The 19,164-nt window shown below is 49.3% G+C and overlaps 1 protein-coding gene across 1 annotated transcript in view; it reads left to right on the plus strand.

Moving 5' to 3' along the window:
* Nucleotides 1–18,781, plus strand: part of gabra3 (gamma-aminobutyric acid type A receptor subunit alpha3) — a 47,179-nt gene extending 28,398 nt beyond the window's left edge. The window contains exons 6-10 of the mRNA XM_084698727.1: nucleotides 1,117–1,260; nucleotides 3,350–3,502; nucleotides 7,623–7,828; nucleotides 13,782–13,820; nucleotides 13,955–18,781. Coding sequence (XP_084554853.1) covers nucleotides 1,117–1,260; nucleotides 3,350–3,502; nucleotides 7,623–7,828; nucleotides 13,782–13,820; nucleotides 13,955–14,290 — 878 coding nt within the window. The 3' untranslated portion in view covers nucleotides 14,291–18,781. The remainder of the gene's footprint in view (nucleotides 1–1,116; nucleotides 1,261–3,349; nucleotides 3,503–7,622; nucleotides 7,829–13,781; nucleotides 13,821–13,954) is intronic.
* The last annotated feature ends 383 nt before the right edge of the window (nucleotides 18,782–19,164 follow it).

Below are 19,164 nucleotides of genomic sequence, written 5' to 3' on the forward strand. Positions count from 1 at the left end.
ACACACGTAGTCACAATGCTTCGTCGAGGAATTTTTTAAAGCGGATCAAATGCAACAATTGCATTCACAAGTGACAAAGGGATGCCCATTCACACAAGATAATGAATTAGTCTATGAGAGTCAATGAAATCCCCTTCGAAAACAGAACAATGCCCTGTTTTGTGGTCTGTAACAGTACATGTGTTGCCCATAATGCTAGCATGTACCAACTGACCCATCCCAGACAGCGAGGAGAAACACGGAATTAATTGACCAGCGAGAAAAAAGTTGATAGTCTTAAACACCATGTTTTATACCGTGCGATGAAAGTGTCAGATGTAGTTGACCTTCTTCAGCAGCAGAGGTGGTCTCTGCTTGTGTATCCTCATCCCAGCCACACTGTTCTTGTTTGCTGGATGATAGAATTATACACTCCGTGAGCAATTACTATTGTATATTGCTGAAGAGGTGTTAAAAGTAAATGCATAAGGTGTTGGATTCATGAGTTCCCAGGAGAATAAAGGTTCTTCCGTGACTATCAAAATGTAATTAGCAGACCTAAGGCTGATGTGTGAATTATGACCCCTGGAGCTGAGGAGTTTGTTTTGGACTTTAATACAGAGCGATTGAGGAGTGTGGTTTATTGTTTTGCATTTGTGTTTGTCATGTTCAGATGCACAGAACTGTAGAGAGAGAGAGTGTATGTGTGTGAGCTAGTTTACGTTCTCCAAAAAGGGCTTCTCACAATTTTTCAAGGCATTGTCCTTCATCAAAACTGATCGACCCTCAAATCCCAAGGCTTTATGCTGATGCGCTTTGAATTCAAGGTACCAAATTCTACAAACTGCTTTTATTGCACTGCCATTCAAAGACAATTCATTGATATGGATTTATTCAGATCAAGGCCTCCACTTTGCTAGCAACCTTTGTTGCTTTTATAGTCTGCCACTGAGGCATTATGGGAAATACTGCTTCATATACTGCAGACCCCTCTGTCTTCCCCTATGACACACCACCTCTCTCTGTCTTTCTGTCTGTCTATCTCTCTGTCTCTCTCTCTCTCTCCGTTCTCCTGCCCCCCCTCTCTGACTCCCACCCCCATCTCCACCCCTCCTTTCCCCCTCTCTCGCCTCTCAGATGCCTACACCAACAACGAGGTCATCTACCTATGGACGCAAGGAGATGAGAAGTCTGTGGCGGTCGCAGAGGACGGCTCCAGACTAAACCAGTACGACCTACTGGGACACGTCATTGGGAAGGAAACCATCAGCTCCAGTACAGGTACAACAGTAGAGACCATCACATCCTCTACAGGTACAACAGTAGAGACCATCACATCCTCTACAGGTACAACAGTAGAGACCATCACATCCTCTACAGGTACAACAGTATAGATCTATCGGGTTCAGTACAGTTAAAAGAGTAGAGATTTCCCTCCAAATACACGACAACGTGTCTCCACCGTCTTGAGTTGACAGGACACTGATTACCATAATACAATAAGAGTGGGGGAAAAAAAAGAAAATAATTTAGCGATTATTATTTTAACATCTTTAAAGTCTGGCTTCCCCTCCTCCACACTCCTGTCCTTCTAGATGATTCTGGTGAATTAATGCCTCCACCTCTTGTCTCTACCCTCGCCCTCTCCGCCACCGCTGGCACACACTTACACATTCCATTTGTGTCTTTTTCGTAAAGTAATTCCCCCTCTCTGCTTTGCAAGCGGCTGGCTCATCGATTGGTTTCCTGCCCGTGATATTGGGGTCACCCTGGTCCCTCCGCCACGACGGTAGACTTGCTGACTTTAGGAGAAGGCGTTACCCGTGGGTCTGAAAGGAGCTTTCTCCTGCAGCAGGAGCCTAACCTTCCCCTTGTTATCCTCCTCTGTGTCTGGGGAGAAAAAGAAATATCAGGCGTTTTGAGGGTGATTGAGAAGGCAGAACCCCCCTAGCAGCTGACTTACTCAGACAGAACACCCGCTCGCATTCCGAGATCGAAGCAAAGTACGAAATTGATCCCCCCCCCCCTTTGAGTGTATTCTTAACGGCGCTAACTTTGTTCTGAACCAGAAAGATAAGGGAAGGGGAAGCCTGCTGTCACTCCTTGACATAAACCTGCACTGCGGTCCATTTGAATTGGCAGTGAGATACAGGAAATCCTGTCAGCGCACTGCTGATCACCCATCCATTTGATCTTAAATTCTGATTGCTGGAGTTCTAGCAGAGAAAGCCCTTTATCTAAAACACCCACGACTTTGACAGTCTCCCTCTCTCCCCACTCTCGGGGGCAGGTCAATCTGTTTCAGTCAAAGACCGTCATCCAAATGAGAGCAGCCCTTAAGCCTCATATTCAGAGACACAAGATCCATTGGCGATAGATAGTGTCTAACCTTATTTTTAGTCTTTGTGTTAAGCCCCCTGGTCTCGGTTATCGGCTGGTTTGGTCTGGTTGCATGTCGACAGTGATAGACACACAGGGAGCAGATAAGGACTGATGTGGCTTGTGATGTGTGGAGACGGCTTGTTGTTCAGGCCCCTCGAAGCGCAGGCTTGTGACGATCGCTAGAAATCCCTTGTGTGCAGTATGTTCACACTGGCAGGACGGGGAAACCTTGTCTTGACTGAGTTGAACGCCCCGGCTCAAGGTTAATGGGTCAGAACTGCGCCGAGCTCTGAGGCTGATGAATCTGTGATGTCGTTGAACTGTTAAACTGTTTACCGTCTCCCGTCGATCAACGTCCGTCAAATGCGGTTAGGGCAGTGTAACAGGCTGCGACCGTAACGTGGTTTACAGGTCTCACCTCCCCTCAGCCCTCAGTTTGTGTTGTGGACAGATGTGGTTTGACGTCGGGTCATCGCGGGCGCGACACTTTGTCACATCCAAGTGTGTTCTAAAACCCGGTTGCCGAGAGACAAAACCCTCGCGGTATCGGGTCGCACTGCATCACGTTTCTATCTGGCGGAGACCATAAAGACAATCAGATGTTGTGCTCTCACACACCGCGCTCTCTGTCACCGTCTTGCTGATTCGAAGGACGCCAAGGTCAACACATCCAATCCTGGGCAGCTGTAGTGGGAAAACCAATTTCTGCCTTTAACGACTAGGCACTGGGACAGCCCAGTAATCAGTTAACCTCCACTCCTCCAGACAGCTCCTTCTGCTGCTACTACAGGAGCCACTGGCTGTCTGAGTATGCAGGCCGGTGTATTAACTTTCATAAATACACTTTTGAATATTTCAGCAGGGTGCTTGTGTTTGTCTGGACTGAACATGAGCTGTATTAATAATTCATGTCCTTTGCTTCTCTCTCTCTCTCCCTCTGTCTCTCTCTCCCTGTTCTCCCTCTCTCCCCCCCCTCTTCCCCCACCAGGAGAATATGTAGTGATGACAACGTATTTCCATTTGAAAAGGAAAATTGGCTATTTTGTGATTCAGACGTACCTTCCCTGCATCATGACTGTCATCCTGTCCCAGGTCTCCTTCTGGTTGAACAGAGAGTCAGTTCCTGCACGCACCGTATTTGGTAAGTGACTACCACAAAGCCCACCACCACCACCCCCATCCCCGCTCCGCCCCCCACCCCCCTCCTCTTGTTGCCTAACCCTCGAAACGCACTTAACGAGTAATTGAACCGTTGCGACACAGTGGAACGGCGACGGGGAGAGGTCGGCGTTTAAATGATGAAGCTACATCAAAACAAATGTGCTACTCAGGCTGCTACGCTTTAGCAGAGCTGCTTTCGTTCGCATCGTCAGACGCCTTCGGTAATCTGAAGTGCTTGGTGGGTGGAGTTTTATACTGAGTGTAAAAGCAGGACGGGGGCCCTTCTGGCCAGGCCCAGTCTGGGACAGGGATGAATTTGGTTTTAAATATCGTGTTTGGATCACAGACTTGACCCCGTAATTACTTTCACCACCGCAAATCCACCTAATTAATTACAGATTAGCGGGAGCAAACTTGGAAAGGAATCGAGTTGGAGAAAGTGAGGCTGCCCACGTCTGAGGTGGATGTGATAAAGGAAGTGTTGCAGTAGCATCTCCTACAGAAGGGTATTGGACGTGCTTGGCAGAAAGTTTAAGCCGGCCAAGTTTGAGAGAGATTATTGCTTATTGAGCTCTTGCTAACTTTGGCAAGGTGTCTGGCTTTGTCAACACTTTCTTGGGTGTGTGTCTGTCAGTGTGACTTTAAGTGTGAGTGTGTGCGGACGTGTATGTATATGTGTGTGTGTGTGTGTGTGTGTGTGGGCCACACACATTGGGTGGAAAGCACTGCTGATCCTCCCCGCATTGACTGGGAGACTGGGGAAGGGTAAAATGTTTCTCTCCCTGTGATATCGCACAACCAAACATGAGACTTGCCAATTTGAGTTTTCGGGGTTGAAAGACAAGTCTGTCTACGTGGGCTTAGAGGGCGTGATAGAGCAACATAGAAATCCCCCTTCTGTCCCCCTAGGCAATGTCACAGTCAATGATAAAACACCTAATACTCCTGTCAGAGGAGAACAAAACCATAAACCATTTCCTCTGAATCTCAGAAAACATCTTGAAAGGAAAAGGAACCTAGAGGCTTGTAAACACCACCACACCAGACACAACTCTGGAGCACAACGCTGTCGATTACCACAACACCAAATCCATCTGCGTCGACTTGAATCGTACGCATGGCGAGTATCGACACCATAGCCGATCAGGCCTGTGACTCTTCCCAACTATTCATTTAATAGTGTGAGAATAAGCGTTGTGGAGACGTGACTAATCTGAGAAATCAGAGCCATTGAAACCCATTAATCCCCCCACCTAGAGCTTCACAAGTAGAGGAATCAGCCAGCATATGTCGTCTCTAATCAGTTTACCCCACACTCCAGCACACTTCACTGTCCCCTTTCCCCGGTCACAGAAACCCACGCTTCTGCCTCTTAAGATGTGATGTCATGACAACCCAAACATAGCTGAGTGGTTATAGCATTTGATTGCGGATCAAGAGGTCACATTCAGATCTCTACTTCCATGTCCCTTGGATAAAAGTCTCTTCTTTTAATAAGAGTGGCTATACAAATACATTTTTATTCGATGTTCTAAATGTAGATATTGATATTATCGACATTGTTTTTACTATAGCTGCAATGGGATTTGTGCTGGTTCTGACTGGGACCATCTAGGCTGCGTAAAGTTCCTCAGCTTTACAGCTCTCTTATCCTCCAGCGGAGTAGATGACCAGGCCCTGGTGGCTTCATGGTGTACCGTGTCACGTCGCGACCAGGGAACGGCACAGTCATTATCTCTGCTTGTCTTCACTAGAAGTCCTTTGATATCTCTCCAGGAGGATGGTTTGGAACCAGGCTGAGGCCCCTGGGATCCTGCGAGCAGACAGACACGGCTGTCTGGGTCTGCTGGAGGGCACGAGAAAGTGCTCAGCGAAAGTTAGTCAGACGCTATGCCTGAACAAGCTGCTACTTGTAATGGATGTGCATGATGGGCCCAACAAGGGTTTAAGGCAGGTGTTTATTAATGAATGACAGAAGGGGGGGGACATGCAGGTGAACAGGTGCTGGAGGTAGAGGAGAGCAGGAGCGACACTAGGGTGGATGGAGCAATGAAGGGAAGGAGGGAGAAGGAAGGAAGCCAGTGAGGGGAGGATGGAAGGAGGGAGGAGGAAGGAAGCCAGTGAGGGGAGGATGGAAGGAGGGAAAGAGCAACTCGAAGTGATTTTCGAAATCTGCTGCCAACCCAAGGCTGAGAACTGTGTATCTGTGTAAATGTTTGGAGGAAAAACGACTTATTCTGTGGATAAGAGAGCCGCCAGTTCACAGCCATCTGTAAGTATCTACACCCCCAGAGCGCAGTTTGAAAGTTGATATTTAATTAATCATTTGTACTCTGGCGGGTTGCCAGGTTGGAGGATCTGCGCTGGCTGGTGTGACCCGATATTTTGTGTGGATAATCTGGTTTGTAATTTTCCTCCTCACCCAAGTGTAATGCGTGATTTATGGTTTCATGCGGACGTGTTACACAGCAGACACAATGCAAAACAATCTCCCGTGACATTCTAGTTCGCTCTTGTATTGATGTAGTCTAATTGCCTGAGAGCCTTATGGAAACTTACATGGGGAGTTTGCAACCTTTGGGCGGTTAGCATTTAAAAATTGTCAATATTTTCCACAACTTCAGCGATGATGGAATACATACAATCAAACGTGGGGACCGCTAGTTTTCTATATCTGAAAAATGACCGCGAAACCCTATTTCGTTTTCACGAGTCTAATCTAGCGGGCTTGTTAAGGGAGAAACATTCAATCTTTCGCATAAATCAACGGAAAGACGTCCCAGGAGGACGCAAGATTCAGATATCAGGGGAAGCAAGCGCCATCCCATCCTGCCGCATTGTCACTTTTTAAAGGCTATATTTTATTTTAACAGATGAGGCAGGTGGAGCCAGGCGGAGTGGAATGATTGCTTATATCTGCCTTGATGGACGCCCCTGCCCAGTTCTCCTCTCATTTCACTCCTGATTCGGCGCAGCGATGAGACAAAGGCCAGCGCGAGAACATTGACCTAAAAAAGATTCTGATTTCACACAGCAATTGATTTCTCTCCTCACGCGTCTGTCTGAGTTATAATTCAAAATCTAATGTCAGAGCCGAACAAATCTCCCGTTTGAAACGCGTTTCTGTGTCGAAGCAAACCGGTGTGAGAGGGAGTTTAATCCTAATTTTGGACGTCTCTCGTTTCGAGGTTTTTGGTCGTCTGTCATGACGTCCCAGTGGAGTTTTGTGCTTCAGTGACGAGAAAGTGGTGAAAGATTATTGTAGAGGTAAGCGGTTCCCACACGTCCTGGAAAAGGACAGACATGGGAAATTTGAGAAAAGGTCTAGTGTCAAATTTATGTTTAGGACCATATTAAATGGTAGTTTATGGACGAGAGTAGGAGAATAGAATGCTGCCTACTTCTCCACCTTCCTCAGCCCCTTATCCCCACCCTCCCATCCCCTCCCCACCCTCCCATCCCCCTCCTTACCCTCCCATCCCCTCCCTACCCTCCCATCCCCTCCCCACCCTCCCATCCCCTCCCTACCCTCCCATCCCTGGCTGTTCTCCAGTCAGATAGCAGGAGACTGTGTAATAGCCAGGGCTGTATCAATACAGGGAGAACCATGTATCGCTACACAAGCTCCGTCCCGCTGGGACCTCTGCCAGGATCCACGCGCTTCCAGAACATTCTCGGCCTGCGCGCTTAGCGGACGCGCGGGGCGGCTGTTGTAGAAGGTTCCTGTGGCCTTTCCTCCTTGTCACAACCTAAGCTGGGGTGTTGGAGGCAGCAAGAGCACAGTCAAGTTTAGGTGCTCGCTGCAGTCCGATTATGTCACATCCTGTTTGGGGCTTTGTGTCACTGTTCCCGGTGACTGTGTGTTTACCAAGATAGCACTTTGGTTTTACAGTGATACTTGTCCTTGTACAGTATTTAGTTCAGCTCAGACAGAACCTGTGTGTGTGTGTGAGTGCTTGTACGTGCGTGTGTGTCCAGTGTGCGTATGTGTGGACATGCCCCGCCTCACGTGAGTCGACTCTCCGCGGGCGCGTGGGGCGAGCGCGTGGGATCATCGCCCGCTCTGCTTCCCCTTCCTAATCCCCTCTTCTCGTCCGCAGGCGTCACCACAGTCCTGACAATGACGACACTGAGTATCAGTGCCAGGAACTCCCTCCCCAAAGTGGCCTACGCCACGGCCATGGACTGGTTCATGGCCGTGTGCTACGCCTTTGTCTTCTCTGCTCTGATTGAGTTTGCCACAGTCAACTACTTCACCAAGAGGAGCTGGGCCTGGGACGGCAAGAAGGAGGGTCAGGAGATACGGGTGAGTCGCCGAAATCCGCCGTCGCCGCGACGACCGTCTTAGCCAGAGAACGGACGAGAAACCTTTTTGCGCGCGTGCGTGCTTGCGTGTGTGTAGTCACTAACCCCCCTCGCGGAGTCGCACGCGGCACGTCAACGCACCGACACCTCCTGCGAGTCCTGCTCACTGTTTGGTACGCTCGTCAGAGATGTGGAGAGGAAGACGATTCCCCGCTCAGATCTCCATCCTCTTTAATGTGACAGCCAGGAACCCTGGGATGAGCCTTTTCCTCCGCAGCTCTGGGGAGCAGAAGCTCTTTGCTTGTTCTAGAGTGTTTGCTCCCCATCCATCCTCCCCCCTGATAGCCCTCCTGAAAAATGGGAGTCTTCAGAGCTAATGGTTCGGAGACGCAGTGCGGGAGAAGGAGAGGACTGGTCCGCGTTGTTGTGGGGACGGGGACGGGGGTGTTGCACCTGGGGAGCCTGCGTGGGAGGCCTGTCTCCACCCTGGTGGAAACAGGTCTGGTCAACCTAGAAAAAAAGAGTTTTGTTTGTTCGTTAACGACCCAGTGGAGCAGGAAGTCTGGATGGGGGGTGGGGGGGGTAGTGAGTGAACTCCCAGAGTCACAGCCTTCTCCCCCGCTCTGCAGATAAACACTGTGTGCAGCGCATCGTCTGGGAGGCAGGATGAACACTCTGGGGTTTTTTTAAATGGGGAACTCATTAAGCACTGTGACTTTAACACGCACTAAAACACCCAGCGCAACAACTAGTCGTTCGAAAATGCTTTCAGGAGCAATCAAGTTGAGAAACCCGAAGGTTTTGGTCTTTAAGGAAAGTGGAACACGTGACCCGGGCTGCCGAGGTGCTTCTCTCCTCCTCATCTGTCACCATCCAGAGGAACGTCTCTCTGTCCCTCTCTCTCTCTCTGTCCCTCTCTCTCTCTGTCTCTCTCTGTCTCTCCCCCTCTCTCTGTCCCTCTCTCTCTCTGTCCCTCTCTCTCTCTGTCCCTCTCTCTCTCTGTCTCTGCCCCTCTCTCTGTCCCTCTCCCTCTCTCTCTCTGTCTCCCTCTCTCTGTCCCTCTCCCTCTCTCTCTCTGTCTCCCTCTCTCTGTCCCTCTCTCTCTCTCCCCCTCCCTCCCTCTCTCCCTCTCTCTCCCCCTCCCTCCCTCCCTCTCTCTCTCTCGGGCCTCACTGCTGAGTACGACACCCGTCCCTCTGTCAAACCCTCCCAGATGGGTTAGGGTTTGCAGCTTGACTGGGGGTGTCCTGGATGACTGGCAGCCCGGCGTCGTGCTGACAGGGAAGATGTCTCTCCGCTGGCGGACGCTCCTCCGTCTTTGATCCGGCGTTACGGCAGGCGCAGGCCTGATGAGCAGGCTCCTTCTGAAGGGGTCGCAGGGGGTCGCCCAGGGGTCACCATCGCGCCCGTCACCATCCTGCCCGATGACACAGCTGTGGGGAGGGGCGGGGGGGTGGGTGGGGGATGTGACAGTTTTGACAGAGAACATCGTCACACTTAAAACCTGCAGGGCTGATTGCACAACCCACCGTTTTCCTCGGTTGCGCTCAGCCCTTCGGAATGATCAAACGTGACTCACAGTGCTGTTGTGAAAGTCTTCCTCAGCACTTAGCCCGTTTGATAGCTGGACACTTAGACGAAAGTTAAGACGCCTGTATGCCCGGTTTTTGACCTGTAATGGATGCGAAAGTGAAAAACAATTGGCGAGGGAGAGAGCCTGAACACCGGGCAGGGACACGAGGGAGGGAGGTGGCAACTTTTACCTTGATGAGGAATTTTGAAAGCATGTTTAATTCATGCTGGCCGACTGTGTTATACTCTCTGCAGTAATGAGACAGTACTGTAGTCAAGTCTCTGTAGAACACAGACAGCTCTACAGCTGTCAGCATTCCTTCCAAACCACTACGCTACCACCATACACACTTCCACGGACACGCTCCTCTCACACACACACACACTCTCAGGGACACGCTCCTCTCTCTCATACACACACACACACACACACACACACTCTCATGGACACGCTCCTCTCTCACACACACACACACACACACACACACTCTCAGGGACACACTCCTCTCACACACACACACACACACTCTCAGGGACACGCTCCTCTCTCACACACACACACACTCTCAGGGACACGCTCCTCTCTCACACACACACACACACACACTCTCAGGGACACGCTCCTCTCTCACACACACACACACTCTCAGGGACACGCTCCTCTCTCACACACACACACACTCTCAGGGACACGCTCCTCTCTCACACACACACACACACTCTCTCAGGGACACGCTCCTCTCTCACACACACACACACACACTCTCAGGGACACACTCCTCTCACACACACACACAAGCTCTACAGCATCCACGGAGGAACATACAGTTCTGAGTTTCATCACGCGTCACCCACGTGAGAAACTGTAATGCCCGTGGTCGTCTGTCACGCCTCGTTCACACACAGCAAGCCACTTTGCCCTAAAATAATCCGACACCTTCACTAACACACGTACGCGCACACATACTCTCTCTCATGCTCTGGCTGTTCCAAACACAGACCCGCAGGGTGTAAATTCACATCCTCTCAGGAATCTGTGTCCGCTGCGAGCTGAACGCCAGATCTCCTCGCCCTGCAGTCAGGTCTGTGGTGTTGGCCCGTCTTGAAGTGTTCCCAGGAACATCTCGTTCCTAACAGACCCAGGATGCGGCACTTCTGGGTCAACATGTGTTTGATTTAATGCAATTTTTCATATTCAGTCTGTTAGTAAAATGCCGTTATCCAAAGCGACGTTCAAATACTGCATGAAGACAACACAGCAGAAGATCCATGATTTGTTTTGAAAGTCACCATAGCAACAGCGATTTAATATGGTTTCCATAGTACCTCTTTGAGTGGATTTTAACTACACCTGAATTTAAGATTGAAAATACAGTAGAAGATAACTGATACAGGATCTGCACGCTGAGGAGCCTCCCAGTGTGGACTGTGACCCTAGGATTCCTGACAGGAAGGTATATGTACTTCCACGAGCGTTTGAGTGAGGTTGCAGGGTTTAGACCCAGCCCAACATTACACACTTCCATCAGCATGTGGATGTGGTTGCAGGGTTTAGACCCAGCCCAACATTACACACTTCCATCAGCGTTTGGATGTGGTTGCAGGGTTTAGACCCAGACCAACATTACACACTTCCATCAGCGTGTGGGTGAGGTTGCAGGGTTTAGACCCAGCCCAACATTACACACTTCCATCAGCGTGTGGATGTGGTTGCAGGGTTTAGACCCAGCCCAACATTACACACTTCCATCAGCGTGTGGGTGAGGTTGCAGGGTTTAGACCCAGCCCAACATTACACACTTCCATCAGCGTGTGGGTGAGGTTGCAGGGTTTAGACCCAGCCCAACATTACACACTTCCATCAGCGTGTGGGTGAGGTTGCAGGGTTTAGACCCAGCCCGCAGGCAGGGTTAACCTGGCTCAGCCTGAGGTGGGCAGGGTGAGGAGCGGCTTGTTAACGGTTATCCTCTACTCAGGCTGATCTAAGCCAGGCCTGTGATGGAGGGGGGGCCCGGGCGCCCCTGGATCAGCAGGCATCGATACCCGGAAAACACCCCGGGGCGCCCTGGGAGCGGACGCCGGCAGCCTGCACGCTGCCTCTCCACCAGTATTGGCAGGAGATGGAGTGCTCGCCTGTAGAGAATACACACACGGACACTCTGACACATACACACGCTCTGACGCAACACACACGCACACCCAGCCAGGCTGGCACATTAACACACAGATACAGACACACAGACGGATACACACACACACATACACTGGCAAACACGTAAACAATGGCTAACACACACACACACATGTTTGGACACACACACTCACAATGATTAAAAAAACATACAGACACACACACACACATGTTTGGACACACACACTCACAATGCTTACAAACACATACAGACACACACACACACAAATGTACATCACACTCTGGCAACACCAGCGGCACAGTTGTTCTGTGTCTGGGTGTGTCTGTGTGTTTGTCGGCATGTGCGTGGCTGAGTTTGTCGAGGAGCAGGAATCCAGCTCAACTCTCTCTCTCTCACCTGTCTGAGAGGAGACCGCTCCACACCCCAGAGGAAGCCCTGTCACACACCAGCTCATCATGTCGTATCCCTCCGCTCTCCTCAGCGGGCAAAGCCTCGGACCAGAATCAATCACAGTGCCCCAGTTGTTCTAGAACATGCTCCAGCACCGTCTTAAACTTTGATTCACTCCCACCCACGTCTGGCTCTTTGCTGCTGAGGTGATGCAATCCGAGCGAGAGGATTGCAACGTGCAAGCGTGTGAACCGCTTTCACCTGAGGAGTCCCAGCGGAGGGCCTGGAGAGGCCGAGATCTGCCCTCCTCCGACACATCCATCATCGCTCCTCATCCTCCTCCTCTCATCCTGCTCTCTCCTGTCCTCAGCATGCTCCAAGGCCCTTATACTGGGTTAGGGTCAGGCTTTATACTGCCTGCGTTCTCACACACACTCTCAGTCAGGAGGACACGCTCCTCACACACACACAGGCATGCATGCACACGCACACTTTCAGGGACACCTTTTTCACACACACATACAAATATACACCCAACAATCACTCCCAGGGCTACGATCCTCACGCCCCTCTCCTGTCTTCGCCCACGCCCCTCTTCTGTCTTCGCCCACAACCCTCTCCTGTCCTCACCCAGGCCCCTCTCCTGTCCTCGCCCACACCCGTCCTGTCCTCACCCACGCCCCTCTTCTGTCCTCGCCCACACCCGTCCTGTCCTCACCCACGCCCCTCTTCTGTCTTCGCCCACGCCCCTCTCCTGTCTTCGCCCACACCCCTCTTCTGTCTTCGCCCACGCCCCTCTCCTGTCCTCGCCCAGGCCCCTCTCCTGTCTTCGCCCACACCCCTCTTCTGTCTTCGCCCACGCCCCTCTCCTGTCCTCACCCAGGCCCCTCTCCTGTCCTCGTCCAGGCCCCTCTCCTGTCCTCGTCCAGGCCCCTCTCCTGTCCTCACCCAGGCCCCTCTCCTGTCCTCACCCAGGCCCCTCTCCTGTCCTCGTCCAGGCCCCTCTCCTGTCCTCGTCCAGGCCCCTCTCCTGTCCTCACCCAGGCCCCTCTCCTGTCCTCACCCAGGCCCCTCTCCTGTCCTCACCCAGGCCCCTCTGGTGTGTCCTGTTGACTCCCACTCTACCTCTCCCCTGTACGGTGCAGTTTCACCAAACAACGAGCATCTCCCGAAACGATCCCCGCCTTACCACCCCCCCCACAAGCTTTTCTGCAATTCTAAACTTTCTGAGCCATGTGCATGAAACTTGTGTCTTGCCCGACCCCCAGGGTTACCCTGCCCTGACAGTGGCTCATGAAGATTTTGTCGGGGAGGGGGGACGGCGTAAGGGGGCTCATGCGATTTGCCACTTACTGGAGCGTGGATGGGTAATGTCCACTGGCCCTGCCCTCTGTCTGGAGGGAAGGAGGGGGGGGGGGATTTGTCAACTCTCGGGTGTGACCCTTCAGAAGGAGCCTGCTCAGCCCCCACACACACACACACACATGCGCGCGGAGCCCGTCGTGCAAAGTAGGGATGTCGCACTGTTCTGCTTTAGCTCCACCCACGTCCTATACACCCTCCTGTCGCAGGTAACTGTCATTTTGAAAGAGAAGATGAATGGGTAGAAATTAAATTAAAATACTACAGCTACTACTGTAGCCTTGGAAGTTTGGTTAAGAGTGATTTGACTGTCTACATTTCTTGTACAGTAATGTATGAACAGGAGAGTGATATACTGTACTTGTCTGAAATGTACAAGTAATGTCTGGAGATTGGACAATGACAATGCGATAATGGAATTTCTCAATATTAACATCATTGGTAAAAACATTTTTTCTTTTCTACTTTTCTTTTCAGGAACCCTTTCAGAGTAACATTGCCAGGATTAAAGATATGGTTAGGCTATGTTTTGTTCTTTGTGTGGCGTCTTGTGTCGCTTCTGTTTCCTCTATATGAGCCCAAATGGAAGTATGGTTCAGTTTGGTGCTTCAGACCTGATTCTCTTTGCTTCTCTTTCTTTCATTTCGCAGCGGAGAGAATCAGCCTCTCTCTCCAAAAAGGCAAACAACCAGTTCAACATAGTCGGAACCACCTATGCTATCAACGTAGCCAAAGACCAAGGCTTGACAACCGTCTCTAAGAGCGCCTCTCCAGCTCCTGTGAGGCACCACCACCACCACCACCACCACATCCCCAAAATGGACGACCCATACATGGAAGCCAGGAAGTCCTACAACCGCGTCAGCAAGGTGGACAAGATATCTCGCATCATCTTTCCCGTGCTGTTTTTCATCTTCAACCTGGTCTACTGGGCCACCTACGTGAACAGGAAACCCACCATTATGAAGTCCAACCCCCAGAAGTGATTCTGACCCCAGGAGACTGGCGGATCCGAGAAGACAGGGGGTCCAGGACATAACATGCTAGCGTTTCACCGTCTCTGACTTGCTTTGGGTATTTTCAGTTATTGATAGGCCCAAGACTCATGTAGACCCGTTTTCTGTACATAATCCGAGGTTTTCTTTTCATTTGCGTGTGCGGTTTGTTTACAGTTTCGCTAGGTTGTACACTTGGTTGTGTGTGTTTTTTTTTTTAATGACAGATGTCATCTGTCATGTTTTGTGGTGAAAAGAGAAAGGCAGAGAAAGCCTTTGTCTGAACACTTCATGACAGAAGACCATGTCCTTAGAATATGTACGCTTGTGTGTGTGTGTGTGTGTTCCCCCTGATGTGCGTCAGACGAGGGCTTGAGAGCCACTGCCCTGTCTGATGCGGTAGTGTTCTCCCGTAGCCAGCGGCAACCAGTACGGCTTCACAGAAACATCGTTAATGACCCTCAGTGTTTGGCCCAGATGAATTTCAACAGACCCCATGCAATATCATTTGGAATTGCTTTTGTGTCCTATGGGTTTGTCTGCACATTTTCCAGGCCAGCGACTTTTTATTATTTTAACAGGCTGAGTATGCTTAAAACATAAAGAAGAGGTTTGTGCCTTTTTTTTTTTTTGTATACACACATTATCAAACAAACAATGCAGCTTTCGAGACACTGGAATGAATACACACACATGCACACAACTCACACACTGACCATACTGGTGTCAACATGGTTATGTCTGATTGTGGCTGTGTCCCCTATTGTCCAACCCCCCTCCCACACACACACACACACACACACACACACTGTGGTCACTGAGGATGAAAATGGCCCTAAGCATGGCTGGCCAGTGGACCCAAGCCTGTGTAAAGCAACATGATGCTATAGACCAGAAGGATCCACTGAACTGGATGAGATGCAATGATAACACTGATCCTTATCGCCACACACACACACATGGGTTTCCATATTATAGCGTGTGGTGGTTAGCCTGTGGGAAAGCAGGTACCATCGCTGTACATCACATGTTTCGTTTGTAATGTTTGTGTTGCTTCGTGTGTCGAGTTTGCTCCACGTACATTCTCCTTCTCTCGGTCTTTTCTCGATGTTTTTTGATGAAAGCTTTTGACCCTCGTGCCTGTCCCTGATGTTTGGTTTCTCCTCGTGGGAGGCTACAGGACGGAGCTCCTGTCCACGTGAGGAGATCGCTATTTGTTGTTGTTGAAATGACTATATCCCCGTTTCGTCTCATTGCCATGCCGAGAACTCTGTTCCACCAGTACGACGTGTGATCCACATGACGCATACTGTGAAAGCGCAAACAAAACAACTCAAGATGGGACAGAGCACGAGCACATTGAAACATGACTCACTTTCTCTCAACGATGCAAGGAGAACGGAAGCTAGCTGTTGATGTTTGGTTACGTACTGTAACATGATAATCTGAACAGCCCACGTCGCATACTGACGTACTTGCGTAATGCCTGTTAAAGTTAAGGGAGAGCTAGGGCCCATGGACTGGGTGAGAGGTTTCTGGTCCGCTCCAAACCATTCATGTTATTAAGAAGACGTTCAGAAGTGCGAACCGTCTGGACAATGGATGCTGATTCATATTAGCTTCTAGGTGTGGTGTGTTTGAAAAGAAAACGATACACAAACCATGTACAATGTATGAAACTTAGGTTAATGCATGACAATCTGTACATGTGTGTGTCTGCAAACAACAGTTAGTGCTGTTCGTCATGTTGAAATATACGGCTTGTTTTTTTTTTGGTTGAGGTCCCCATTATACTCACCTCAGGACCAGATCCTAACTCTAGACCCACAATACTGGACATTCATTAGCGTGTTTATGTCCATGTAAAGTTGGCATTGTGTTTCCGATAGTATCAAAGTTGGGGTTTGGTCCTTGGGGGTTGTGAATTCTGTCTCTTGAAGCTTCAGTCAATAGAGCATAAGGTCATATATATATAAGGAATATATATTTAGATATTCATATATTTATGCTATTCATTACACATTTTATATATGATATAGCTTCTACAGCATCAGTGCAAACCCCTTGATGGCTAGAAACCAGTAGAGACAAGAATATAAAGTAATAGAGTATAAACATAAAGGGCAAGAACACTACATACTCACCCAAAAAAAGTGTTGCTAAGTTGTGAATTTGTAGATATTGTGAATCCAAATTATCGAGTGTGTGTGGAATATAAATAAGCCAGGTTCTGCATTTTAACATTTGAGACGTACTGCTGTCTAATTCAACTCTGCAACACTTCTGGTGTTACGGAACTTTTCCGTATCCATGACATGACTTAGCCGGTTCAGTCTATATTGTGCACTTCTTTAATGAAACTGTGAATAGGCAGATGTCTGCAAAGTATGCTGTACATACTGTTCTCTTGCTCTCTCTTTCTCTCTCTCTCTCTCTTTGTCTCTATTCTCTTTCTAAAACAATTAAATTGCATGTCCCAAAGCATTGTAAGAATATAGACCCTTCCCCCACAGTAAGAGATCCTATGCGACCTTGGAGGTTGGTCGCCGTCCTCCTGTATGGCGGTGGTTGCTGTCACAAGCTGAATCTAGGCATTGTGTCAGGGACCCTGGGTGTTCCATGCGCACATAGGAGGCAGTTGGGATTTCAAGGACGCTGACGTAACATGTCTGCGAAAAAGTACAAAAGGGACGGGGGGTTCTCAGGGGGAGAAGGGACATCTGTGGATGTCGTCAGGTGTTTGGTGACAAGTGGCTCATTGAAACATCAATCCCGTGTCTCTTGGTGAGAACGTCTGTTCCACGGGCTGAGCTACGGCGCATGCTAATAGTCCTTCTCTTTCTCTGTGTTGTGTTGACACTGTGATCCGATGCAGAAAAGGTAGTTGAACAGAACAAGGGCACGTTACAGGAGCGCTGTCTGTACCGTCATGCTTGGGTGAACCCAGGGGGGGTCAGCTGGATGCCCTTGAGAACGATGTCATTTCCTACAACGTGGAAGCTTGCACCCACTGGTGCAGCCAGCTCGTGCACACGCCCTCGTGCACACGCCCTCGTGCACACGCCCTCGTGCACACGCCCTCGTGCACACGCCCATCGGACTTACAGTAAAGCCTCGATACTCACCTTGTAGAGGCTTGACAGTATTATGAGAAAGATGTGCCGGAAATATGATACTGAGAGTTCTGCTTCGATTTAGTCTGGGTATATAGGATATGTAAGTTCCCTCCTCCATTCGGTATATTTCTCATTGCCGTACATTGTGATGTGGCAAATGACCTTCAAGCCAGAGAGTTTGATATAAAACCATTTCCTTAAGAATGTTGCATGCTGGGCGTTTAGACAGATTGGTGGTGAGGTTAGCAAAGGATAAGAGCGTCTGCTAAATGTAGCAAGAGGGCAGTGATAAAGACACTAATCGGGCGCTGGTTTCAGATATTACATTCACATTGCCAGGCCAAGACCACTCGACAATCATCAGGGCTTTGAGGGTGAATATTTTCCATTTGATGGTCCGTTGACCTGGCTGACTGAAGTAAATTAATCTGTGTCAGTGCTGCAACAACACTCGACGCTGACTAGTTTCAAACCCCTGCCACTATTAGCAAATTGCCCCGGTTGTTAAAGTGACAGTAGCAAGGTTCATACAGCCGAACCTGTCAGCCACCATTAAAGAGGGTGACACAAGACACACTAGGGTCAACATCACTCAGTGGAAACTCTAATTCCTCTTGACTGGCTTGACAAGGTGGGCATTCCAGTCCATCATATTTAAAGCCAAATCATTTTTAGTCTTGCACTCACCAAGGAGAATAGGCCCTGTTAAAATATGCCCATGAATATTTAAAGCCACCCTAGAATAGTTTGACGTATTGATTGGTTAGACTGCTATTGCTTGCTTGTGCTTGCTATGATCAAATAAATGATACATTTTGTGAGTTGTGGACTTTGCCAGACTTTGTGTTCTGGTAAGTGTGAGGCTGCGTCTTGCACTGTTGATCTCCTCTCCCCCAAAATAACAGAGCAAAGAACATTTGCCAACTTTCAGTGATCTAGTTGCTGGTTGACCTGTGTGGAAGCTGCTCCGTCTCCTAAAGATGATGTCGCTACTCCGTCTCCTAAAGATAATGTCACTGTGCCGTCCTGTAATTAATCTTGTCATAGGTGAGATACCAACATAAATGAATCTCTTCTGATCTTTAACAGAAAAACTGATCTATAGCCAGCATTTCTGCAACAACTGACATCGTATTGTTGATGTGAAGACAGTAAGTTCTCTGAGGAGTCGGTTCATAATGTTTACCTCTCGCTACGCTGTTGATTATAAGAGTGAGATGTGAAGATTTAAGTCTGTCAGAGATAGTCATTTTTTGTTTGTTTTTATTTGTTTTCTTGTTTCTAAAAGTGTTAAGTTTGCTCTATTGTGAAGGTTTGTTTGTGGGGCTGAAGACTAAAAATGTTTTATTCATCCCTCTGTCCAGGTTCGGCTGTTCTTTACATTGAATAAAGATACAGTGCTTTCATCCATTGGGTTTTCCTTCAAAATACTTTTGCGCTTTCCACCTCATGATAAATATTCCTCTCACAGCTCATTATGGTCGCAGTGAACACAATCACACATGTAGGCCAGTCCATTTATGAATGAAGAGTCGCGCATCAAACATCTCCGGTTTAATCACGTCAGTGCCATCACTCATGGCAGCGGTAGGCTAGAAGTGCCAGTGCGCACGCCCAGCCGCTCTGTTGATGAAACTCCATGTTGCTGTTAGGAAGACGTGATTGAGCGTCTAGACCGATGAAATATGAATGGCGGTGATGTGCTATTCTGTTTGAGCTCAGTGTGTGTGCCGAGTGTGCAGAACAGGC

Source organism: Hypomesus nipponensis, chromosome 5, assembly GCF_054491055.1.
Source record: "Hypomesus nipponensis isolate SF chromosome 5, ASM5449105v1, whole genome shotgun sequence".
NCBI classification, from domain to species: domain Eukaryota; kingdom Metazoa; phylum Chordata; class Actinopteri; order Osmeriformes; family Osmeridae; genus Hypomesus; species Hypomesus nipponensis.